At 39.0% G+C, this 27,109-nt stretch overlaps 1 protein-coding gene across 10 annotated transcripts; it reads left to right on the top strand.

Annotated features, from left to right (window-relative positions):
- Positions 1-5,100: 5,100 nt before the first annotated feature.
- GOLGA5 (golgin A5) lies at positions 5,101-23,552 on the top strand. Of its 10 annotated transcripts, none has more exons than XM_074584166.1 (13): positions 5,101-5,219; positions 6,013-6,599; positions 9,408-9,629; positions 10,741-10,960; positions 11,510-11,633; positions 12,445-12,648; positions 13,832-14,002; positions 14,669-14,797; positions 16,746-16,844; positions 18,490-18,715; positions 19,944-20,049; positions 21,325-21,388; positions 23,039-23,552. In XM_074584166.1, exons 2-13 carry the CDS (start codon positions 6,035-6,037, stop codon positions 23,117-23,119), a joined length of 2,211 nt encoding a protein of 736 aa, XP_074440267.1. In that variant the 5' UTR covers positions 5,101-5,219; positions 6,013-6,034; the 3' UTR covers positions 23,120-23,552. The 10 variants fall into 10 exon arrangements, with proteins under 10 accessions (XP_074440267.1, XP_074440268.1, XP_074440274.1 ...); XM_074584167.1 differs by having other exon boundaries at positions 5,109-5,219; positions 6,026-6,599; XM_074584173.1 differs by having other exon boundaries at positions 5,114-5,247; positions 6,026-6,599.
- Positions 23,553-27,109: the final 3,557 nt, after the last annotated feature.

Below are 27,109 nucleotides of genomic sequence, written 5' to 3'. Positions count from 1 at the left end.
TCATGGTTGCACCCAGAACCTTTCGAATTATGTAGCAGCCCCTGTAGCATACCAGATCAGAGCCTGGACTCTGGGGAGGGCACCTGTAAACTGGAAAGGCACCTGTAAAGTCTTCAGTGGTAGTTAATGAAGCTGTATTCCCCTTGTGACAGAATTCAATATTCTCACCACAGCCTAGCAGTTACAGGATGCTTGGAAGCAGCTGTCAATACAGCAGACATAAGGGATGTTATAAATAGGTCAGCAAAACACACAACAAGTTCTCTTTCCTTCCCCTTTCTTTCCTGCCAACCTGTAAATCCTTGCACCCTGAGAATATCAATTATTGGACTAAAAAAAATACAGACGTCAAAGAAGCACCAAGGAAAGAGATACCACTACTCTAGATTTCTCTATATTATTCAGGCTCAAAAACATTAAACTTTCTGCTTAATTTTTTTTTCTAATTTTGTAAATGAAAACATTATTTTTTCAGACTATCAGGAATAGTGAAAATGTAAATGGAACAAACTTGAATAGTGTTGATGTAAACTTTATGTCTTCTTGAAAATCAGGCTATTGCAAAGATTATTCACCATACTGGGAGATACTAAATATGGGTAAAAATTGTAATAGAGTTACTACATTTTATCAGAGCACTCAGAGGGAATAAATGTGTTTTCCAGGTTACACATAAAGCATGACTGCTTTTATGGAACGATTCTATCAACCAAGAGTTCAATATAAAATCTATACAGGACTTACAGGATTAGGTTACCTCCACTCCCACCCAGTCCCTTTATCAATATGGGATCCCAGTTTTTAAGATTTTGCATTAACAGGGGAAGAGGGTTGCCATGGAATTTACTTCAAGGTAAATAACTATGTCATCTGCAAGAACCAGTAATTCTTAGGCTGTGGGCAGTTCGTACATGGTCCTAGGAGGCTGCCTATGTAATATTGAACAAAAGACAATTATTTTCAAACATTTATTAATCTAAACTAGACTGCATCTCTAAGATGATCCAATCAAACAAGCACCATGCAATAGCTGCAGAGTGGAATAGGACGTGTTAAAATGTGTGTTGAATTCCACTTGCTGCTTATGTATCTCTACTGTGGGTATATTTCCTAAAAAAGTTTTCAGACTCTAACTAATGCAGATAAAAGCTTATTAGATACAGTGATGCAATTAGGTATTTTATTGAAATATGCTTTGTCTGTATTCTCTGTGTAAAAAACAGAAATAACCTAGGGCATTGGCTTTGGCCCTTCTTGTTTCTTTGGTGATAGATCTGTTCACGTCACTTTGGTCTTCAATGATCTAATACTTCAAACATTCACAATAGCATGTGAATTTTCCACTGAGGGGATTTGTAATGTGTTTTGAAGACCAAAGAAGTGGAATAAAACTAGAATTAACTTGTAATTAATACAGTCTCTTAAAAAAACCCTCCTCTTTCTTATTGGTTTACATGAAAATTAGTTGTGCCATTGCCTGTTGAAATCTGAACAGACGATACTATAACACTTAAAAACAATCCCGCCACATACTGCAAATATCTTTAGCTCTAGGATGTTATGATTAACTTGAGTGGTCTAGATGAGCTTCCCATCCCACACCGGTGGCATTGGTTGTTAGGGTTTTAAATATTATGTGAAAAGGAGTTACCCTACCTATTTCTGGACTTCTGTAGGGTCCTGAACTCTTTTTTCCTTAGTGTCTGAAAAGGTGATATATTCACATTAATTGAAATTATGATTATGCACAGCTGAGTCACATGATGTAGAAGTTGAAGGTTGTGAATTCATTTGGTTTATTATTTCCAATGTGTTGCTTAATCTGTCATGAGGCAAGATGGATTTTCTATTAACTCATCCTAGTACTAGTGCTGTGAGTACATTCTGAGTAGGCAGCAGGGCTGATGTCTCCTCCCTGGGTTTAGGTCCTAATGAGGCCCAATAATAATTCATATCTGTAGACAAACATTTTGGAGTCTTTGTCCTACATAAGAGCTCTTCCCAAGCCTTGTGGGTTCCCCATAGGGAAAGGATTACCATAATAAGATGTAAGGAAACTTCAGTGAACCAAAGGAGCCTACCTGATAACAACATTCAGCATACTTGTGAATTTATCCAGAGAATACTTGTAAGGTGTGATCTGACAAGATGACATCTAGAGCTCTAGGGAAATGTGGATGTAAGACACCAACCATGCATTCAGCATTATAATCAGAAACTCAGGAGGAGAAGAGGTCCTCAACAGAGGAGGATGTGAAGTGGCAGAAGCTGTAAGCATTGTCTTCATTCACATTCTTGCTGGTGCCTCAGGCACGAGTAGAAGTTCTGTGTGGAGAAAGTATCTGAATACTGGTTAGTTGCAATGTGTTGGTATAGAAGATTGTTTGAGGAAACAAACAGAGAGATGATGGGAGAAAGAACAACAAAGCCCCCTAACCTAATATTATATACACTTTAACAACTATCCTTCCTAAGAATAAGCATTTATAGAAGAGAGAAAACAGCCATAAAGCTTGAAAGGGTTTGGGACACTGAGTCACAGATGATGAGAAAGGAGTTGCAGTGACAAGTATGGGGACATCCACAGTGTGGGAGTCCCTCTAAACAATGCTTGTCAAGTCTTCATTCAAACACCCCATCTGAGAGAGAGTCTAAATAGTAAAATGGATACGGACAAGAATATGAGAGGCATCTTGAGATCTCACATATAAATCTGACATCAACCAAAAGGTTTTGACTTGAAACAGTGACTGAAAATTACTGAAAATACTATCTCTAAGTCAGAGTAGACTTACTTGTTAAGAGTAAGTAAATGCGAATTTCGTTTTGTCAAGGGAATTTGCCGTATTATATATTTGCTTTTAGGACGGGAACAATTGTGAAAGAAAATCCATTCTTATTCTTTTGCATGTGACATGAGCCATATTCCTGAAACCACCCCTTCCAACCTTTGCCTTAGATGACCTCTCAGATAACAAGTTGCAAGATAGCCTTCCACAAAAAGTTGTTTTTCTTTTTCACTCACCATCATGTGCTTAATATGCAAAACAGATGTCTGGGCTCCACTTCCGCTTTCAGCTAATGAGGACAGTAACTTCAAGACAGATGAAACAACATCACAACAAAATTATTCTTTTCTTCTCACCCTACTATAAAAGCTGTTCTGAAATTAGCTAAAAGTTACTTGCTGTTTACTTCAACCCCCATACACACAAAGCCATAGTAAAAGTCTCCTGTTCATCTGTCAGAAAAGCTAGAATCCTTCCTTCCTCCTGAATATTCATTTTATCTAATTAATGCTAATAAATATTCAAAAGTATCACTCACTGTTGAAGCAGAATTTTATTCCTTGCAGGATGTTAGTAGTTTTCACTTAACAAAAGTAATTTTTAAAGTCTTTTTTTTCTTCTTTGGGTGGAGGCAGAACTTGCCTAATAGTGCAAATCTATCCAAAAAGACTGCTGAGCACGTTCTTTATGCTAAGCCCCTTGGTTTCAGTGGGGCCAAGTGCCCTTCTTTTGTCATACAAACCTCTAAATCATGGGGCTTTGAAAAAGGAAATGGCGTCAGAAAATCGTGAGTGCTTTTGTGGAAGGGAAACCTAAGACTGAAAAAATCGGGGCTTTAATTTTTTTCTTTACCAGTCCCAGGATATTCTGTTATAAAGGAGTCCCTAAGCCCTTACGTTAACCTCAACTAATGTCTCTTCTAAGACTAGTCATGATCTTAATCTGAAAAAGAAGTAAAGACAACCTCAGTATATTTACCTGTTACCTAAGTAAGAGTCACCTTTGCTTGCACAGCACCACTCAAGTATTTTCAGCAGAAACAAGGTGGTATTAGTGTTACCATACAGGACAAACGTAGGGGAAGGACTGTTGCAACAGGATGAGTGTGAGCCTGGACATTAAAGGTTCTGATAGAAGTTTTGTGAATCCAAGTTAAAAGGATGCCTTTAGTTATTTGCATTTGCTTGGGGGGGGGTGTGTGTGGTGTTTATATCATAGATGTTTATACCCATGTTCCTTGGTATCTTACAGTTACCCTTGAGGATCAGCAGGTCATTCCCTTCACATCTTCCCCAAGTTGTGGAGAACAGAACTTAAGTGCCCCATGTAGTTTCTTCTTGTTGAAATTCCTGTCATTTATTGGCAGTATCAAGGCTGAGGTGTTTTTTTCCAGTGGGCCTGTATGATGGTCTAACATCCCAACCCAGGCAACAGAGACAAGAAGGACTTCCCGAGTCTGGAGCGAGACAGGGGTACCCCAAACGGCTCATCCGCCATTTAAAATCATTGAACTGTCTAGGTTGTAAGGGACCTTTAAGATCATTGAGTACAACCATCAACACAACACTGACAAAAACACCACTAAACTATGTCCCTAAGCACCAGATCTACCTGTCTTTTAAATACCTCTAGGGATGGTGATTCCACTTTCCCTGGGCAGCCTGTTCCAATGTTTGATAACCCTTTTGGTGAAGAAATTTTTCCTAATAGCCAACCTAAACCTCCCCTGGCGCAACTTGAGGCCGTTTCCTCTTGTCCTGTCGCCTGTTACTTGGGAGAAGAGACCGACCCCCTCCGGCTACACCCTCCTTTCAGGGAGCTGTAGAGAGCGATAAGGTCTCTCTTCAGCCTTCTCTTCTCCAGGCTGAACAACCCCATCTCCCTCAGCCGCTCCTCGTAAGACTTGTGCTCCAGACCCCTCCCCAGCTTCATTGCCCTTCTCTGGACACACTCTGACACCTTAATGCCTTTTTTTGTTGTGAGGGGCCCAAACCTGCCTCTGCCCAGAAAGCTTCTGTCAGGCCAAGCCGCCATTTTACACACTACCAGCCTTCGACGCTAGCAAAGACGGAGACCGTCGCGCTTGCCTGTTTCTAACAGCCACGCCGAAGACCTTTCTCGCCCCCTCTCTCCCTGCAGGGCTGCAGCTCCTCCTGCCATCCCAAGGCAGAAGTGCAGGAATCACGAAGGGCCGGTCTCCTCAGAGGCCGCCATTACCGCCCCGCCCCGCCCCACCCCACCCCACCCCACCCCACCCCTCCCACCGGGACGCGGGGCTTGATGCGACGTGCTACGTCACACGTCTCCCCCCGCGCCTGCGCGTCACGTCCCGGAAGCGCGGCCACGTCTGCCGGAAGATGCGGTAGCGCCGCCGAGCCCGGTCCGGGGCCTCGCTAGTGACTTTCGCCCCCTCACGACTCCCCCTCCTCGGTAAGGGGGTCTCCCCCGCTGGGAGGAGGTGAGGGTCGGGCTGTACCGAGGCCTCCGCCGCTCCTGAGGGCTGCCGGGTAGGGCTGAGGGACAGGCAGCCGTGCAGAGGGAGAGAGGGGGTGGGGAGGCTGAGGCCACCCGGAGCGTCGCCAGGCCTTGCCTGGAGGTGTGCTGGGCCAAGGGACCCTCCACAAGCTTGCCCTGGGGTGAAGGGGCCCTTCCTAGGAGCTGGGGTGTGACACGTCGCCTGTGTGGTCTCGCAGGCCCTGGGTGGAAGTGAAGGCCTGCTCCTGTCCCCCGTGTTGGTGTCATGGAAGGCTGCAAAGTTTGCTGGGAGAAGTTCGTCTGACCCAGATTATGAATCTGTAGGCCAAACATCTAAGGCTGTGTCGTTACCAATTGCTGTAATAATCATCTGGCCACTTCTCCTCCTCCAACAGAGTTTGGTTTTGTCAGGTGCAAGTAAATTTTATTTTCTGTTATTGTTCCAGATTGGCTATCAGGCTGGATGCTCTGCAGCAGGTGCAGATGCCAGAAACAGATGTGCCGGTCTGATAGCTAAGCCTTGGTTTTGTCTGCTTTCTGCAGAAACTGATTTGGTTTGTTTCCATCCGTTACCAAAACAGTGAAATACCAAGTGAGCAGCAGAAAAGTGTTAAAATAATTACAGCACTAAGAGATTACCACAACAGTTGTTTAGGTAACCCATACATCTTCCCTTACCAACACCAGTCTGATTTGTAATCATTCTATGTCTTTTGCAGCATATGGTCCTGAAATTTTAATTTTTTAGAGTTTGTTAACAGGCATCCATCATGTCTTGGCTTGCTGATCTCGCTGGAAAGGCAGAGGATCTACTCAACAGAGTTGATCAAGGAGCTGCATCGGCTCTGAGCAAAAAAGACACAACAAGCAGTGCAGCTTATGATCATAAGAATTTGGACTCTGCTAATGAATATTCTGAATTGCGTCAGCATACTGGAGAACTCAAGTATCAGACATCATCCAAAGCAGCCTACATCTCCTCAGCAGCTGAAAATATTAAACATCAGAAGGCCACAATCCTGGCAGGAACAGCAAATGTTAAACCAGCACGTAGGACATCTTCAGACGTCGCTTCTCCCGTAGAAAGTGTTTCCACACCCAGAGCTGCGTCACATTTTGTCAGAAGAAAAAAGTCAGAACCTGATGATGAGCTGCTCTTTGATTTTCTCAACAGTTCGGAGAAAGAGCCTAATGGAAGGATGGACTCTAAAAAAGAGAAGAGCAAGGCACCTGTTCTTCAAAATCACTCTCGGACTTCAAGCATTAGTTCTGTGTCTACAAGTACACAGAGTGCAAAAACTACTGAAGATAATTCCATCAGGAGCCAAGGCAATGGTAGTTAACTAGTATTGAACCTAGAGATATTTAAAACTCAAGTGTGTTTAGGGTAAGGCTAGGTAATGGATTTACTGTCACTTCACGAAACATTTAGTGGTAGTAGTATGTCAAATGTGTGGAGTACAGCAGGGTCTTTAACGTTTTTTCATCACTTAGATACCATGCTAATTTGACAAACTGTGTAATTAATACCTAAATCTTTTATGTTCTTCATCCACCTCATTGCTGCTGCTCATCTTGACCTCCCTGAGCTATGACCTAACCTTGCCTCAGTCCCCATACATCCCCGCTTGGAAGCACAGGCACTGCTGCATTTGTTTGATCACTCAGGGGCCCTTACCCGTTGTTGCCACGTAGGAGAGTGAGTGACTTTCACTGGCTGGTAGCTGGTGTTGGCTGTTGTCCAGTGTACTGGCTGAGGTGATGTGAGGTTTTCTCTGTTCCACCATGGAAGAGGGGTATGCTGTCAAACCCGCTGGTCCTGTGAAGTGGGAGTTTGTATGTGAAGACAGGCTGTTGTAGAGCTACAGGCGTGAGAGAGCTGGATAGATAAAGCGTTTGGATTTGGCAGAAGTAGGTCATTACTGCAGTCTAAATGGGGACGCCTGAAAGAACCTCCAGGCCACATGGTCAAAAGTTGGGGCTATGCTCAAGTCAATGCAAAGGACAGTGTGTCTGGGAAGTGTCAGGAACTTGTGTTCTCTGTCAGGCTGTCCGATCTATACTCACTCCTTGCTGTTGCTGTGCTACAGACTGCTGCTGTTTATTCTCTGAAGTTGAAGCAAATGGTTATATTATTTCCAAATAATGTTGTTAGAGTACTTCATTATTTGTTCAGAACTTTGAGTGTGTAAAGCATCGTAAATGCCAGTTTTTTACTTAGTACATTAAGTATGATGAAAAGTTTAAGACATAAAAAGGATCATTTCCAAAGATGTGAATATTTTTGTATTTCTGTGTCTGTAACTTTTCAGTAAGGTTTATTACTACTCCTAATAATAATTCAAATATGTTAGACCTGGCTATATCACCTTGCTGATTGGTGCTTGAGAAACATAGTTGTTTTGCTCAATGTGGTCTGTTGAATTTTCTTCTGAAGATTTTTGAGAGGAGTTTGCATTGTGGAACTGCCAGATGAGGAAACATGCAATTACAACATAGAGTTTGAGCACACTGGTTTCAAAGTTGATTGTATAGATACGTCTGTGTGATTTAAATGTTCTGTATAGCATCTGTTGAAGTAGCTTATGATACATTAGCTATAGACAAAAAAATTAACATTATTCTTTGTACATTGCCATGGGTATAATGTAATATGTGTTATAAATGGCTAATTTATTGCTTTGTTAGCTTCATTTATATATTGATTTTTCTGGACGACAGATTGAGGATAAATTGTCCGTTGATTTGGAAATTGTGTAAGTGAATCAAAAGGAAGGAAACGGCACTCGTTAGAACTGCTTAAATAGGAAAGGGGTTTGAGAAAATGTGGAAGAAATCTTGTTGCTGCCACTACTTGTCGGTATGGTGTTGTTCAGAATTAATAGTCTGCCCCAGCTCCCTGGGCTCAGGGTGATAGGGGCTGTTGCAGTGGTAACAAGGAAGGTGGAGCCAGGTTGGTTGGTGATCACAAGGTGGAGTAAAGAACGTTGTAACAGCTAAACTGCAGTCTTGTTTGCAATTAGTTGCAGTCTGTCCCCCTGGATTTTCAGCAGTTACTCATCTGGGACAGTAAATTCAGAAGTAATGTTTGTGGATTGCCTGCTTGTTTGCTTATTGCGTGCTATGTTGTTCTATGTTAATACTGCTTCAAAGCTTCCAACTATCTGCCCGCTGAAATCTGTTACAGTGGATGTGTCAATTTCACAGCATCAATCCAGGACACCCAGTGTGTGTTTGTGCATGATGGGGAAAGGCTGTTGGTTCCTCCTTCCTTGCAGGTTCAGAATACTGCCAGGAGTTCCCTTACTGTTCTCACCGAGGTTCTAAGATTTTAAAAAAGAAAAATAAACCCCTCTATTTTGGTTTCTATAATCTACAGAATTTGAGTTTGTATTGGCAGAAAGCTTTTAACAGTTTGACAGAGTATATCTACTTTATATTTTTATATTTTATATTTTTTCATTAGAGAAAGGAAAGATCATGCTCCTGCTTCAAATCACTGCAGCTTGATTTCTCAAGTGCTTTTGAAAAAATATTTTGAGAGAATTGTTAATACAGAATTATCAGTAAGATCATGTTTTGATCTTTGAAATAATTCTTAAAAGGCTTTTTTACATAAAGATAACTAAAATATGTAGCTACGTGGCTGAGTTACATGTCTAGGTTTGATATCAAAATAAGTATAGCCACCTGAAGAGATTTTTTTTTAAATAAAATTTACATCCTCGAAATCAAAATCGTAATGGAAAACTAGAATGAACTTGTACTGAAAATTCCCTTAGTTAGTTACTATGTATATTTAATCTCTTCTGTTGCTGTCTCATCTTCTGAAGACATCTCTGGGCAACATAGTCATAAAAAAGTATTCAGGTTTTGAAAATTGTGAGTTTGACATTAATGTAATAAGAAATTTTATAACTTCCACATCTTGTCTTGCAGGATTAACAAAAATGATGCATCTATGCTATGTAATAGTCCTATTTTGTGGAAGTCCCTTGGGAGAAGCAGCTCCATATTCCATTTCAATAAGCTGTTGTTATTTATTTATTCATTTAACCGCTGATGCAGAACATGGAATTGCTGTTTACATCAAGGCAACTTACAAATGCATGTGTTAGTTTTAACTTGCATCTCTCTGTACAGAAACTCCAGACAGTTCAGATTCTGGACTGGGAACACAAGGTGATGGTGTGAAGGATACATCACTAAGTCCAGTAACTAATCCCAGCCTTTCAGCTAATGATGATTGCAAATCACATGAGCTATCCAATCTTCGTCTGGAGAATCAGCTGCTGCGGAATGAAGTTCAATCTTTAAATCAAGAAATGGCTTCATTAATTCAGAGGTCCAAAGAAACACAAGAAGGTACTGTGGTTTGGAAGCTCAACTGTAACGTATTATTAAAATGCTAGTGAACTAGAAAACAATGCTATTTCTATGTTAGTGTTTTCTATTCATAATAAAATCTTTCTAGTTAAATTTCCATGTATGATTTGCCAAGCAAAATGATTCTTGGTTTCAGAATAATGAGCTGGAAAAAAACCTAAAAGGCTTGTTCAACTACAAAGATAACACAAATGTTGATTAAAATGGTGCAATCAAGTTAGTTCCAAAACTTACATCATATTAAAACAGCGCTGGAAAATCTTATCAGTATTAAAATACTTTTCCTGCATTTTAATGGCTATTGCAAAATACCTATTTTTAAATTAATAATACTTCAAATATAATACATTACATTTATACAAATAAAATAATAATACTTCAAAGTCTGACTACTTTCTGGCTCTAGGCTGTAATCTCTGATGTCTAGAAACTAACAGTAAAAATTTTTAGTGTTTTTGTATGACTTGTATGACTAGCTTTTTCAAAGCCAAATGAAGTAACAAATATAAAAAATATGAGTATAAATTAAACACTTAAGTGATAAAACCTTGAGCAAACTCCTGCTGTTAGGCATACAACTGAGGGACCACGTTTTTTTCAAAGTAATCAGATGAGCTAGAGAATTGTAATTTCCATTGGAGTTTAATATGTGATGTTTGATTAAAAACAGAAGCCTCTGTAAATATTCAGGCATTATTTCAACACTGGTGTGTTTTTCTACTGTTAGGTTGAGCTTATTGTCACATTGTCTTGAACTAGGTGCTTTATGCAGAGGTTTCCAGAGGCTTGTTTGCACAGGGGTATTTGACAGTAGATCATTGCAAGGGGTGGGGCAGGTAAAATTTGTCAAGTGCAGTGTGACACAGAATGAAATGCCTGTTTTGAAATCACCTGCACATTTTTATGGGTTGTGCTCTGCAGCCAGTCTGGCATTTGTTACTTCTTGGTAGCTTGTAAAGTTGTAAGCGTTACTTCAACTTGGTTGTATTTAATTCCTTTCTTTAAGAAATGTGATGTGTGTATCCTGACCATTTACAAGGCCTTGCAGTATCTGCATTTATAAACTTCAAAGAAACTTCTCATTTTATAGAATTGAACAAATCCCGGGAAAGGGTTGAGAAGTGGAACGTCGACCATTCAAAGAGCGACAGGATGGTTAGAGAACTTCGAGCTCGAGTCGATGATCTGACAGAAGCTGTTGGTGCCAAGGATTCACAGCTAGCTGTGCTGAAAGTACGGTTGCAAGAAGCTGATCAGCTCTTAAGTGCTCGGAAAGAAGCTTTGGAAGCATTGCAGAGTGAAAAATCACGGTACTTCATAATTCCATACTTCATAATTCTGCAAATAGTAATAAGTCGGAAAATTTAAGGTAGATAATTTAGTCTCTTTAAGAATAAAAATGAATAAATTAATGGGGAAAGGGATTGTATCAAGATTTGAAATACGAGGATTAAAGTTTGCTCTCAGCCCGTTATATCATAGCTGGCAGTGGGAAGAGGGCAAAAATAGGAGCAGTTGTCACCTCATTATTGAAATCCATTTTGTATAAAGTATTTGTGTTTGTGTCAGACGCCTGAAGCTGAAGATCTCAAGAAAAATGTTTTTGTCTTGAAAAATACATTTGCTTATCCACAAATATGAAGACTTCTCTGCCTTACCTCAGTGCTGGGATATGAATTGGCAATTGGATACTCCAGAATATAGGTCAGGGAGGAGATGCGAGTCACTAACTCCAGCCCTCACACCATGTTTAGTAGTTTACTGGGTAAATTTTCAAAGCTGGTCTGAAAACCAGGTAGTCCTATTACTACATGAAATTCACACTAGATTTCTTCTTTTTCAATATGTCGCTCTTTCAGGATAATACAAGACCACAGTGAAGGGAGCAGTTTGCAAAATCAAGCCCTTCAAACTCTTCAAGAAAGGCTGCGTGATGCAGACTCCGCACTCAAGCGAGAGCAAGAAAGTTACAAACAAATGCAGGTTAGACATGAAGAGTAAGGAAGAGTTTCAGACTGCCTTTGAGATCAAATCTATGAGGTTCCAACTGCTCTCTTCTCGTTGACTTCAGTTGCCGTGCAGGGTACTGAGTGCTTGGGAGGATGTGCTGTCTGCTGCATCCTCATGATGCTAATTTACTTTTTATATGTTATTTTGAAAGCTTCGTGATTAAAAGTTTTTGGGGATCAATGCTGATAATTTTTACTGTTTTTTTTCATGCTAACTTTAGCATGTAAACATGTTTTCAAACTAAATTAGTAATCAATTTAATTTTCCGTACTATGTTCTTACACAACAGATTGTTACACAATTTGAATATATAAACTTAAGAACATTAAGCTGGACATAACTTGTGTGGTAAATATGTGAGTACATCATTGCTAGAGACTGCTTTCCACACTTGGCTTAGCCTTTGTTATGTATAGTAGCGTCTTTGAAAATCTTTATCAGAGTCTGGTTTGGGTTTTTTTACATCAAAATATGGCAGACTACATTTGATAAAAATTTTGGAGGGGAAAGCTTGCTTTTTGTTTACCAAATGTAAAAATAGGAAGATTGTTATTCCCTCACTATTTCTGGTGGGGGGAAAGAAATGCCTATTTTTTACTGACACTAGCACTTGCTTAAGCAAGCAAGATTTCTTTGCACATGGCACTAATGCAACTTTAAGTTGGAGGTGGTAGATAAGAGGTGTTGTGTCATGTGTGGTTGCTTTTAAACTTTCTTTTTTCCTTTCTAGGTTAAAGTTGAGATTGTGTTTAAACACAAAGTGTTGTTTCTTTATTGCTAATAGAATGAGTTTGCGGCTCGTCTAAGTAAAATGGAAGCAGAACGTCAGAACTTGGCAGAAGGGATAACTGTAGCAGAAAGAAAGTATTTAGATGAAAAGAGGAGAGCTGATGAGCTTCAGCAGCAAGTCAAAGTAACTAAAAACCACCTAGAATCTGCAAAACAGGAACTGGCAGACTATAAACAGAAAGCTACTCGCATACTCCAAGTAAGCAGTTTTGTAAAGAAATTCACCTTGATTTGGACACTTACCTTTTTTTACAGTGTTGTCCTTCAAATAATCTAATTTGTGGATTTTTTTTCATGTGACCTGTAATATATTTTGGGGCATATCTATAATGATACCTGTACAGAAGAGCTACCAGTCTGCATTGTGTAAATTTAAGTTTACAGATTGAGTTAAGTGACTGAAATGGAAGTTCAGGTCCTGAACTTGAAAAATCCAGGTGAACCGTTGCACTTAACTGTGCAACATCCATCAGTGTGTTCTGTATCTAAGAGTCCAATCTTAGGCAGACAGGTAAATAGATGTAACCTATTATTTGTTCCACACCCAGTATTCTTGAATCAAGAATATTGCTCTATTCTACTTGGGGCCAAAGCATCGCATATAATGGCTTCTTATGTGTAAACCAAAGGAAATATTTTTATATATCCTGAAAGGTTGCATGTGATCAGCATTATATAAACAATGGCAAAATTAGGTATTTTGTGCAGAATTCTGTGCTACTTAAGTTGTCAACTATACCAACTCCAAAAGTGGTCAGTCTTGTTTATAAAAGTTAGCAAAACGTTGAAGATAAAGGTGTCTGTTTAGAGTTATTAATTTAGTCTGATATCTAAGGACAGGTTTTAAATCGTCTTGATAGATGTGAGAAACATGAGATCAGAAGTCAATGCCGAGCTGAGATTTGGTTGACTCTGAATAAAATGGTTCATCCTCTTTCCCAGGAGAGTTGTTGCTGTATTTGGCTCTTATTTGGGTTTGTTGGCAGGAGAAAGGATGGAATGAAAGGGAGTCAGTTTTGGGTTTAGTCTCTGTTAGTGTCTGTCTTCTCTCTTATGGTATCTAGAAAGTCAAAATTGTTATCTAGGACATGTTTGACATTCCAGGCACTTCTAAAGAGAAAAGCTGTACTTCTCCTCAGATAACATGGATTTTCAGTAAATGTGGTCTCATGGCATACAGGAAGTCAGAAAAATTATCAGTAGGGAAGTATTTTCACTTTAAATTTCATTTCATTAATTAGTAACTTGGCTAAAAGAACAAATACAGCAGTTCTTTTACTGTATGTCTACATTTGAATTTTAAAGCAAAGTCATTTTGGTGTATTGTAGTTGAGCACTTGTTAAATACTGCAATAAATAACATGTTGATTTAATTATTTCAGTCTAAAGAAAAGTTAATAAACAGCTTAAAAGAAGGCTCTGGTATTGAAGGCCTGGATAGCAATACTGCAAGCACAATGGAACTAGAAGAACTGAGACATGAGCGAGACACTCAGAGAGAAGAAATACAGAAACTAATGGGACAAATACAACAGATGAGAACAGAGCTGCAGGTAGCTATGATTATGTACACATGTATTTGTAGTTAACCATGCACAAAGGACTGTTTTCTGGTATACTTTAGGGCTGTTGCTTCTAGTGTTTATTTGACCTAGTTTTAAAATAAGCCAACTTTTGCTCAAGGTGAGGCAAGTGCTTATTGATACCTGATTTCTTTCCATGCCCTCTCTCACCACTTCAGGTCATGTGGGAGGAATACTATAGATAGCACTTCTCTCTTCCCTCACTACTGTGTGCTCCTTTTGAGGGAAGCATTTCTTTCCAAACAAGCGTGATGATTTCTCCAGAGATCGCCTATATCTCTTTCTGCAAGGGCTACTAATCCTTGAAGCAACTGTAATCCAAGTCGTCTGCTGGCATAATTGGCTCAACCCAGCAGTTGCACGCAAGTCTACTTTACACAGTTTTAGCCTGTAGACAGTAGAAGGGAAAAATTGGAGGCCTTTCATGTTCACAAAATGCATTTCTTCTGTTACTACATTAGTAAAAAATATTTTTTTTCTAAGATGACCAAATGCCACTTATTCTATACAATTGATTTTACAATTCATTTTCTTTTGAAGCAATATTGCAGATATAACTTTGTTTTGCTGTCACCTGTGACAGATTGCAGTACTGTGTGAACGTTAGTGAGATGGTAACATTTCTGTTCGTTTCAGGATATGGAGACTCAGCAGGTAAGTGAAGCTGAGTCAGTGAGAGAGCAGCTTCAAGACCTACAAGAACAAATAGCAGCACATAAAATGGCCAAACAAGAGGCAGAAGCTGAACTAGAACGGCAAAAACAGGTAAGGAATTCTTGAAAGCTGAAAGGCCTTATTTTAAGCCTCGTGTTGTGTCCTCAGTGAAGCATTTGGCTTAATAAGAGAGTAGCTTATACAGTATTTGGGGTTTTTTTTTGTGTCTAGTATTCCAAAGAAATACCCAAAAGCTTAATGAATGTCACAGGGACAAAGAAAGCGCAACCAGTATTAAGCAATTTTCAGGGCCTTCTGGATGCTCCTGGTAAACAGAGATCTCACTATTTTATTAAAGAATAAACATGACCCTAGGGAGTGCACAAAATTGATCATCATCATAAATTTTATTCAGCGGGGCAACAATCGAACAATGGGGATATAGTAACATTTGTAACTGTTATTTATATCAAAAAACTCAAATGCTAAAAATGGTTACTGTGGAACTTCCTGTGCTCAATTACTACATAAGATTTAGCTTGTAAAACAATGCTATTGTAGTACCAATTCATAGATTATTTTCTTTTGATCCACTTGTTACTCAGTTCTGAATCCAAATGTTGTTACTTCCCAACTGCTCCTTAAGACAAATTGCTGAAAAAAATTATATTAATGAATTTTGTCAGATTATTTCATCCTTTTAAGCAAACTCCCCCTTGATTTAAACAGTTTTGTGCTAAAAAGAGGGAGGGAAAAAGGCAAGCTCATATTCCACGTGAACAAACCTACTATTCAGTAGAAGCAGACAAATGCTTTGCACCCTATTAAAAAACTTCTCTGTAAGAAAAAACTCATGTAAAGAGAATGAATAATGAGGAGAGCAGGAGAGTACACTGTATCTGCTAGGAACAATTTATCTTATAGGATTATCTGTCCTTCCAGAATTTACATTTTAATGAGATGCTAGCAGCTTGAACTAATTAAAAGGCAGAAGTCGAGGTCTGCTCGTGATGGATAGCTGATGTTTATTACATTAAAGCAGATGGTAGATTGTATTTTGTTACTCCTGCCCTTCTGAGGGGTATATTTTAAGTCAACACTACATATAGAAAAAATGAGGTGAACTAAGAAAAAAAAGGCATTATCAGTTATTACGGAAACTGAAATATTCCTTTTGATGACACACGTTTACATGTGCTTTTAAAGTAATTGTGTGTATTGATACTTAATACAATTATAGTCTGTCCAGTCTGGGAGTTCCTTTAACTGTTGCCATGAAGTTTCTGAGACTGAAGATGGAAAATTAGTAGGGGTGTTATTTCTTGTAAATCTGATGGTTTGAAGGGAGAATAGGATTATCTGTTTTCTGTAGCAACTGACAGCTGAAGTGATACAGTGATTTGAAGACTGTCTTAATTTAAAGGAGAAGCACAACAGGTCTTTAAGTTGGAGTTAAAATAGCCACTAAATCATGGGAATAACAAAATTTATGGTTAGATTTGCTATTGAATTGTCCCTTACTAATATTCCTTCCCCTTTTTGTTATGTTAATTTATCCTAAACTTTAAAGGAAGATCTATGTCATACAGAATTACAGATAGATATACCGGGGGGTTTTAAACGCTTTAAAAAAGGTATCTCAGATTGACAGTTTACTTTAGGGATACAGATTCCCCTCCAAAGTATTTCCTAGTTGTTTGAGTTACATTATTGCCATCGTTTCAAGGTAGCAATATAATAAATGGTGAGAGTATAAGGAAGATAAATCATGGTCCCAGTGAAATTGTGTGACTCTTAGTAAACAAGTCTGAATTAATATTTATATTAGGTCAGTCTCCACAGAAGAATTTGATAAGTCTTTTGAGTTGTGTCTTTGTGATAGGCTCTCTTATTTTTTTTTCCCCGTCCTAGCCAGGCACTTAACTAAAATTAAATTTCAGTTTTTATTTGATTGCAGCATATTGCCTTTCTGTGTTCTACTGTGAAACTCTAGATAAGAGGATGTCTCTCAAAATACATATATGTATAAAATCTTTTGTGATTGTAATACGTTTCATAGGAACTCCATTATACCGAAGAAGAATTGTATCGAACAAAGAATACTTTGCAAAGCAGAATAAAAGACAGAGAGGAAGAAATTCAGAAGCTCAGAAATCAGGTACTCTGTGTGTATAAAAAATAACTTGATCACCTTCAGTAATGAAAACAGTGATGAGAACTATTAATTTGAATTAACTGTACAAAAGCAACATAAAGGCTCTACTAAGTACTATGTACTTGTTTTCGGTACAGAGTAGAGTTTTGAGTGGAGGGAGTACAAGGGAACCATGAAGTAGTAAGTGGCCTAATTCATAATTGTATGTGCTTTTGTCTTTGGCGGGGGGTGGGGTGGGGGTGGGAATCAACCTGTGTCCCAACTAGATATGATGGAGTGGTGCCGGATCAACACTCTTCTTTTTGAAAACTGAAAAAAGTCATTGGCGCTTGATGAGGTCATCAAGATTTCTACAAAGATCCCTTTAACTGGGCATAAGAACATAAGTAACGTCCTACAGACTCAGTGATCCATCTAGCCCACTGTTCTGTTTTGGACAGTGGCAATGGGGCCAGTATATGAGTCTGGCTGCTTTCTTCAGTCCCTTGTCCTCGCTCAGCATCAGCAATTGAATTAGGGACATTAGTGTTTAAGTCCCTGCTAAATCCCACCAGTGTATTTATCGACCTGTTTTCCTTGAGTCAATCTAATCCCTTTTGGAACCTTCTGATACTTGTCAGGCCCCGCAGTCTCTTTGGGCAGCATAAAGGCATAGGCCTCGTTTTCTGTAAATTATTTTAGCATAAAGAAAAGTACTCTATATGTAGAGAAATTGATAGTCTAGAGTCGACTATGGTCGGCTGTACAGTTACAGCATCAGAGGATTTGTAAGTTGTTTTGTTGCAGTACAAATTTCTTGAGCCTGTTAGCTGATGATTCTTGTGGTAATACTGGCTTCAGGATTACCTGCCCTGGTGCATTGCATATAATTTGTATTTTTAATATCTCACTGCCCTGGTTTCTGCTGATCCTATTTTTTCATCATTTGAAGCTACATCTTTGTGGTATATGATGCTACAAGTGGCTGAAATCCAAGACCAGTGAACAGATGAGCTATTGCACATAGAGCAATCTGGAGATTCCCATTTGCTTTAAATATTTTCTGCAAATCGGGTGACATGACCCATGTCTTCATTTGCTGTCCGTGCAGTTTCTGTTTGCTAGTATAATCATGTTTTCTGCCTCAGTGCTCCTCAATTCATCTGCAACGTATCCTGTATTTTCACCACTTCCATTCAAGCTTTCCTGTAGAATGGCGTCAGATTTTCCTCGTTTGTACTGAGTTTTTCCTCCCTCGCTTGAAAATGTTTTGCATACTTGTTTTGTGAAGTTGCAAGTATGATAGCCAGACTGGATTATCTTGCTACTGTCATGCCTACTGTTTAAACTCAGCTCTGAGGCGTAGCATTGATTTTTGTGATCAAACTTATGATTATAGAGAAATGTTCATCTGATTAAAGGTGGAAAATGTAGGAATACGTTTTTACACAGGGTTTCTTGTGTCAGGTAAAATCTTGTTTTAGCAACTGTCCAAATCAAGTTTCTTCTGTATTGCCCTCATTGGTCATTGTTTTGATAGTATTATCCTGAAAAATGCTGTGATGGAGTAACTTGGTTCTTGGAGGGCTTAGATTTTTAGAGTTTTGTAATATGTTAGTTGGTCAGGCTTTGAACTTATTCTGATTTTTTTCTTTGCTTTGTTTTTTAGCTCACAAACAAGGCTCTAAGTAGTAGTAGTCAGACAGAATTAGAAAACCGGCTTCATCAGCTGACAGAAACACTAATACAGAAGCAAACCATGTTAGAGAACCTGAGCACAGAGAAAAACTCACTTGTCTATCAACTGGAACGACTTGAGCAACAGCTGAAGGCTATCCAAGGCACTAGTACTAATGGACCTTCCATTAATATGGCAGGCATTGACAGTGCTGAAGGTAAATAAGGACGTATGATACTTAAAACTGTGTCCTTCTGCAGTTCAGGCTTTTGTATTTCCGAATGCCTTTACCTGATAGTCTGAGTTTATAAGGAAAAAACAAAATCCTGAAAATACGCAACTTATGCCAGAGACCTTGTCAACAGCAGCCAGTATCGTAAAAAATAGTTAAGTAGAAGCTCCTTCTTGTGTGTAAATTACTTACAGTGAACTTAATAAAGCCAATTTCTTCTTTAATTTTCAATGCTATGGCACTATTGGAACAATCATATTTACAAATCCTGTCACAGGTGCAAGTAAATCTGTCTTTTGAGGTTTAAACTGAATGTCAGAAGCAGGATAGAAGTATTCCCTTGTAAGAAGGGTTTGGGAAGTGAGCAAGAATGGGATACATCCTTTTGAGAGTTGATCAGAATCAATGATCCGATGAAATCAGTTTCCTCACTGCTCTCTGTTTTTCTTGAAAAGCAGCTTAAAATATGGTGGTTCTGCTGAGGTTGGTTTGTCTGTACTGTGTAGCGATCATCCTGTATCCCTAGGAGAACCTCAGCAGTCAATCCGTGGTTTTGAGATACTACTTTTCAAAGTCAAAGTTTGTAATTGTGTATGTATGGAAAGTAACTTTAAAATTACTAAGAGTTGAAAAATGATGGTCCAGACTCTTGTTTCTCTGCTAATGAAAGACTTTTAAAGAAATAAGTCAGGAGAACTAGCAAATTTGAAATAGATTTCCTTTTGGCTTGTTTTTAAGTAACTTCAGTAAGCTTAAGTTTAGTAGTACAAAGGTAACGTTATCTGAGAATCTTTTTTTTTTTTTTTAGTTGATACATAGTAAAAATTTAAATAAAGTAGAAATTTTGGGAATATTTGAATTAGTATCAGAAATGCTATCAAAGTTTTAACTGTGGCAGTATCAAACCCATCATTTTATACACCTAATAATAGAATTATTATATGATAGAACTATCAAGATGTCCATCTAGTAAAGCAAAATAAATTTAAAAAATATACTAAATTGAAGAAACATTTGACTTGATTGTAAGGCTATCAAGAATCTTACCCTCAAAACACACTCCTCTGACCCCAGCAAAACGGCAGTAAATCAGATTAATCACTATTTTTATGTTGTTTTTATCTTTGTTATACACTACGAATTGTTCTATTTAAACAACTACTTAGCTGATTTTAGACTAATGAGGTTTATTGCTTTTTTTCCCTTCAAATAGGTGCTCGTATGCGTAATGTTCCTGTCCTGTTCAGTGACATGGATACTAACATGGCAGGAATGTATGGGAGAGTTCGCAAAGCTGCCAGTAGTATAGATCAGTTTAGGTAAGAGTGTCGTAAGGGAACGTGTTTTGTAATTGCTGGAATCCTTTTGCAGTTTCAGGTGGCACACCTTCTGTTTTGAATTGCTTCTATGAAGGTAAAAGTAAAAAATAATAAAGCTAAAGTACAGTACAAATTACTAAATATTCACCTAGTTGACTTGTGCTTTCCTATGCTATTAATATCCTTTGGGCTTTTGCAAATTATAGTCAATTATTTAAACAACGTTTTTGTAGATTTGGATACAAGAGAATGACTAAACTGTGTACAAAAACCCCTAACCTTTATCATTACCACCTTCTACCTTTTTTGCTTTCAGAGGTTTTGACTATGTCTGTGATAAACTCTGTAAGAGTGTATTAGCGGGGGAATATCGTATGTATTCTTTTAGTCCTGTTTAGGCATCGTCATGAAGACAAGCTTCTGGGTTCTGATAGATAGGTTGAAAGATAATCTGTTCAAGGAATTAGTAAACAAAAATCATTCTGGGTGCAGCAAAAGACTTGCTTTGATCCCTTTTCTGAGCCGTTAAGTTAATTGTCAATATTGACAACAAAGATGTGTTCCAAAACTTGAATGAAATACCAATAGAAAACAAAATTTGGTAATACATATTAGTGCTTCGAAAGCAAGATACCTTCGTAGAAAGTCCTTTATGATTCCATGGTACGTCAGGTTCATTGTGAAAGAATAATCAGGATTTCCATGAGTGGGACCTATTACATGTGATGTTTTAATACTAAACTTCATTTGGCAGTATCATACTCACTTCAGTGCGCATGTGGGGTTTTTTAACAGATGTTACTGAGTGCACATTGAGTGCAGTATGCTTTGTAGCACTGTAGCAGGAAACTTGGAAAACCTAGTAAACTAATGAAATATAAGAATGGTAGTGATCTATCAGTTTTTTCAAGGGAATCCAAAGTTTTAGTTGCTGAAATCTTTTTGAAAGATTCATGACAGCTCCTCAAAGTAATGAAATTTGACAACTGGATAGCGTATTTGTGAGTTTTAAAAAACCCGTACAACTCTTGAGTCTTAGCTCTTTTTCACTCTGCGTCTAGGATGTAACGGAAAAACTTAGGAGAATATGTTTTATGGTCTGAATTCTGAATTTTCTCACTTCATTTACTGTCTTGAGAACGTGAAGTAAAATTCAATCAGAAACGCAGCCGTGTGTATAACTAGTCAGCTGATGTTCATGAGTTTGTGGTGATTGGAATGACAGGAATTTATTGCTCAGTGCTAACTCGTGCACTTTGGTTTTCTCTTGTGTAGCATTCGGCTGGGAATCTTTCTAAGGCGCTATCCCATAGCAAGGGTCTTCGTAATCATTTACATGGTGAGTAAGCTTTCTTTAAAGTAGGAAGTTTAATGCAACATTTCTATAGCCGATTATAGAATACTATTTAAATTGCAAGATGTTTGATGTTCAAAAGGCTATATAATTAACTTCAAAAACTCGATGTATTTTTTTGTGTAGCAGACTAAAGAGTACTTACATAGCAGCATTTTGGAGTTGCGTTGCTTGGCAGTTTTCAGTTTTCCCCAGGCATTCTTAGTATAGCAGTCCTAAAGGTGTTTATGTAACTACCGTTTAAAAGACTGTAAAAGTACTAAAATACAGAATGATAGTGACCTGTTGCCAAGGTTAACCCACCACACCTGCGTGCAATTGCATTTAGGAAATGACATGTTGTAGCTTTTTTTAATATTTGGCACTTCACTTTTCATTCAGTGACTAATAATCACACTTCTCTAGTAGCTGAAAAAGTAGCAAGAAAAGTTTTTCTTGCTAGACTTTAAACAAATAGCAGAAAGTTGCCCATCCTTACCAGATGAGATTATCTATCGAGGCTTGCAGTTGATAAAAATTAATTTCCTCCGTTTTCCACTGGAGGGCAGATGTCCCTCAGTTTAAGTGACCTGTGGTAAGGCAGGTTTGCAGTCTCCTCGCTTGAAAATATTCCACTGGTTGAGCCTTTGAGTCTTTGAAATGAAAGACAAAAATGTTCCTTGAGAAGGCAAAATGATTCTTCTGAACAGAGTTTCCAGGAACAGCTGTTACTATTTCAGGATATAAAGCACACAGACACAGGTGAATAAAGGAAATGGTGGTTCCCCCCTGCAATTGCTTCTTCCAGCCTATTCAGTACCAGAAGGAACAGGGATATTTAATTCCTAACCTCTCTCTCTCTTCTTGTTCGTGACTTAGATTTTTCAATATATGAATAAAATGCTTTGTACCCAAACACTGAAGACTTCTGCCACCTAAGCTGCTCTCTGAAGTGAAGCTCAATGATGGTTGCATAGGAGCTGTACATCGGGCAGTCAGTGGCAGTTACCCTTTTTCAACCTGAACCTTCACTATAACTATTATAACTTGAGTATTATTTTTTTTAAGGAAATGTGGTTTGTGTATTCTGTCAGTTATCGCCCTTGTTGCACCCTCAGCAGCTTCTATTCTAATTGGATAGCTTCAGCCAAATTCAAATGAGAATTAGCATTCCTAAAAAGTTCATAAAAGTGCCTCAAACCAGTGCCTGTGGTAAGGAAAATGGAACTCAGATGTTTTACAGTCTGGTATCAGCCCCTCGGCACAGGAATAGTGACTTACCAGTCACTCGAGGCAGATCACACAGTTCTGGCTGGGAGATGGATATCTGAGAGAACAGCTGGAGTTACTGGGGCACGGAGGGAAAGCAAAGCCAGAGGGTATAAAGCAGCCTGGTTTCCTACAGATTTAGTTCTGCTGTTTGTGTAAAATCTTCAGTTTTCTGCAAATGGCTTCTGTGGAATCTGACTCAGCAGTTCATTCTGCAAATAGGAATTCTTTTTTTTAGGAGTATCTGAATAATATAAAATATATTTAATCAAAATATTTTTACAATACTAGGTGTTATTAGCTCTCATTGAGAGCTCTCATTTTTACAGCTGCTCTGAAAGGCGGTTGTCAGTGCTGAGAAGTTAATTCTTTCTTTTCTTTTCCCAGGCATTGCTTCATCTCTGGGTCATGATTGTTCTACTCACCTACACCCCAGAAATGCATCATGAGAGTCCCAGTGGCAGATAGACCGAGACGGGACCATGCGCTGCGCTAATGCAATTTGGACCGGCAGTGTCTTTAGAATCATCAGTTCTGAAATATCAACAAACTTTCCCTCGTGGTTTTTAGGAAGAATGAAAACCATCATTCTTGATTTATCACTACTTTTCAAATACGTGTATAATACTCTGTAGCTTTTTCAGTTTACCTAAAGGAGCATCACTTTCCTGGAGAAATAAAGCTATTAAGTTAAGCTATGATTAGCCTTTACATTTTATGTAAACCTTCTGGTGATTAGTGTAAAAGGAAAGGGTTGTACCTACAGAGACATGCAAGGATTTCTGAAATTATAGATATATATGATACAAACTATTTTGGATCATACTGGATGTGGGCTATAGTCAGGTAATAAACTGTACTTAGCAATTTAAATAAACTTTATTCTTTCTGGTTTCTTTCAGTCTACTTTTGCACTTCTGTTTTTAACTTTGTAAATAATAGGTTTTTCCTTAACATGTTAAACTGAAAAAGGACAATGGATTGGTGCAATATCTTTCTGTAAATAAGTTTAAAAATAAAATATTATGCATTCTTCGCTTATGTACCTCTAGTGCAATAGATGTATCTTGCCTACCAGCTGAATAGTGGCACTGCCTATTTAAAGGCTGGTATTTTAGCTTTATTAGAGGAAGAGAGAGCTGGTTTTGAGGAAAAAAAGGTTTGAATTCTTTAGAAATAATGGTGTTTCTTTTTGCACTTAAAATTTATATATTTTAACTGCATTTTCTTATACCTCTCTCATTATACGTGTCTTAATCAGATCTGATATTCATCGAAATATTTATTTTCTAAAGCTTTGGGTACTTCATTAAAACTATTTCTATACAAAATCAATCAAAACATCAAAAAATTCTCATGTCTAAACGCGTACCAAATGTACTATTAACAAACCTCATCAAATAATTATCGTGAACCCCATAATACCAAATGTACTGTAATGGTTCTATTGTTAGACCGCGGCATTCAGCGATTATGAATTCTCAGTACATAATACTACAAGGTCACTTTATTTCCCTACGAAATTTTGTGTTTTCTTGTGTGGTGCTCAAAGCAGAGTAAGGAGAAGGTGGCTACAAGCAATTTTGTCACTCCTGCTCTTCAGAACACAGTCCGGTTTCCACGCAGCTTGAAGACACCAAGTATTAGTCCCGTGACCCAAGTCTGTCACGCCAACTCCTAGGAAATGTTACAGTAGGCAAATGACTGTATTGCTGCTCTGAGTCAGATCTCCCAGAGAAAACTGAAATGCTTTGATGAACTAACTAATAAAAGAGAGCATTTACTGTAAGCTGTGTCCCTGCCCTCTGTCACATTTGCTGTGCTTTGACTAATTCCTGTTACCTGTTTTGTTTTCAATTCTGATATTAAAGCCACTTCTGAACCCTGGGGAGAGCTGATTGCTATAGGAGGAGATCAGGTAAGGTCCTCTGTACAATCTTTTTCTATACATATGCATTTTTTTTCATGTAAAACCTTCCAACCACTGGATCTTTTTGTACTCCAGTATACTGTGACAATTTTGGGGAACATCCCTGGTGGTATATATCTCTTACAGCTTTGCTGACGTCGCACCAACTGCACATCTATTCTTGATTCCTTTCTGCCCGTGTTTTTCTCTTGTCCTTCCTTTTGGGTATTTCCTTTTGTAGAGATCACCTCTTGGAATCCACAGACACTTTTTTTTCCCCGATAACTTACTAAAGCCACTACAGTGCTTCTAGAACCCTTTATCATAGATTCGTACTCTTCAGTTCTTCCAGATTTTATGCTAGAAATTTTACAGGGGTGAGCACTGAGAGATTCCAGCTGACTTTTGCCTTTGAACTAGGCTCTTGCATTCCAGTATCAGTTTGGGCTTAGCTGATGGTGACCCCTGGGATGTCTTAGAGTTGAGAATAACATCCTTAGCGCAGGGCACTGAATAGCATCAGCCTCATGTGTGTTGCTAAGACGTTTCTGGTTTTATTCCTTGTCCGTGAAATGATGTATAACATACTTTTCTTGTTGCAACTTCAGTTCCCATCTCTACCATCTATTTTCCTTTTTTTTTTTTAGTGCTTGTAAAAGAAAGGCACGGCTGTTTGAGTACCTGATTATATTCTGATTTTTAAAAGGTGCAATGTTAACAACCAAACTGTGAATCGCTGTGTTTTCCCCTAGTAAAAAAAACCTGGAAGCAGGCAGCTGATAGTAGCAATTCCTTGCCAGACGAAGGGCTGTTCAGTGAGGAGAGGAAACAAATGCTACGGTACCACTAAAGGCTGTACTACCGTATGTAAACACCTTTAAACTCTCTTTAAAACACAGAGGAGTATGAAAAGCCTTTATTAGGGTGTTAAACTGTTTCAGAGCTATACAACAAATACAAAGAACTGCTCCTTAAAGCTTGTGTTTAAACACACTGGAGTTTTGTCCCCATAACTCATTTTAATAAGCTGCACGTGACGCAGTGCAAGGGCACGCAGGACCGTGTGATGGCGTCTATCTGAATATAAATGTCAGTTTTTGAGTTGAAGGGTAAGATACGCTTCCCGTCTCAGATCAGCAACGTTGGGCTCTGGTGTCATCTGTAGGGATCTGCAGAGTGTGCCACAGCTACGGGTCAAAGGTGACATGGGGACACACCATTTTGACAAGCAGCTCCTGATGGTGTCAGGAGGTTGCCATACTGAACAGATGGCTGCGGAGCCACGAAGAAGCTTGTGCTAGCCTCTATCCTCAGTGGCGGGAGAATATTCCAAGCGCCAAGTCTATTCTTGAGCGACTATCATGCTACAGGGCAGTTAAACTACCCCGACTTCGGGACACCAGCGTAGCAATTTAGGGTTTTTAAAAAATATTTTACAAATGCTGAGCCTATTTTTCCATGCTCTGTAGCCTAGCACCGGGAATAAATGCCCATAGTAACAACTCACGGAAAATAGGAATATCTGTCTCCCAGCTGCAGTATCCCGCTGTCTTGAGAGCACAATAGGCTATTGTGTGGCTGAAGAAAAGTCCTTTTTCATTTCTTTCCTGCTAGGAGTGAAACTGCTGCAGGTACCAAGCGTGCACCTTGAAAGAATAAAAAAATATGAAAAACGAGGAAGAGAGGGTTGATGGGGAGCATGAGATTATTTATTTATATTTAATATTCATTTCCCCCCTCCCCATTTACACTCCATTTACGTGCTGTGGTCCACAGCAGGACCGAGTGCACTATGCCGCCTTTCATGGAAGGGGGTGAGAGGAGATGTCCCCCGGGATGGCCGGCAGCGGGCCGACCGCAGGCGAGGGTGGGAGCTGCCCGGGCGGAGGGAGGTGGGATGTGTAGCAAGAGCAAAGCTACCCTTTCTCTGACTTTTTGCAGCCTAGAAAAGGCCTATTTCTTTCAGATGCTGGTCACCTTGGTACACGATCAGTTAGGCAGATGTCCTCGGTGCCAGATTTGGGTTTCTACGAAAGGGGGCTGTGTGTGTATACTCACCAGCCCCTGCGTGGCAACAAACTCTTCTTCGCCACCTTGGTTTGCTGATATCTGCCGTCTGCCTTATTGACTGTGCTAGGTCAGCCACGTGTACACCAAGACCCTGTACGAGGGTAGTGACTTTATTCCTTGATGGCAGATAACATGAACAAGGGGGAAATCAGACTTGCACAGTAATTAACTTACTAATTTCTCCTCGTTTTAGATGAGACAGATGCTGCTTTATCACAGAGAATGGATTTCTTTGCTTCCCTTCTCTGCTGACCGATTGCAGCCTGGTTGTAAGATTTGCCTGTGAATGTGTTGCTAGGTATTTAGCCATGAAATTGTAAGGCAATTTTTATGAATAATGCAGAGAATTCATTACAATTTCAATTGCTTTCCTCTGTATGTTACCGTCTTGCCCTATGGCTTGAGTTTAGAAAGCCTTGACTTGGAAACAGGCGGGCAAATGTCAGCCAACCAGAAATTATGAGAAATTAATAGTAGCT

The sequence above is a fragment of the Larus michahellis genome, chromosome 4 (assembly GCF_964199755.1).
Source record: "Larus michahellis chromosome 4, bLarMic1.1, whole genome shotgun sequence".
Classification (NCBI taxonomy): domain Eukaryota; kingdom Metazoa; phylum Chordata; class Aves; order Charadriiformes; family Laridae; genus Larus; species Larus michahellis.
Note: the sequence above shows the minus strand (reverse complement) of the source record. Positions and strands in the feature narration are given on the sequence as shown.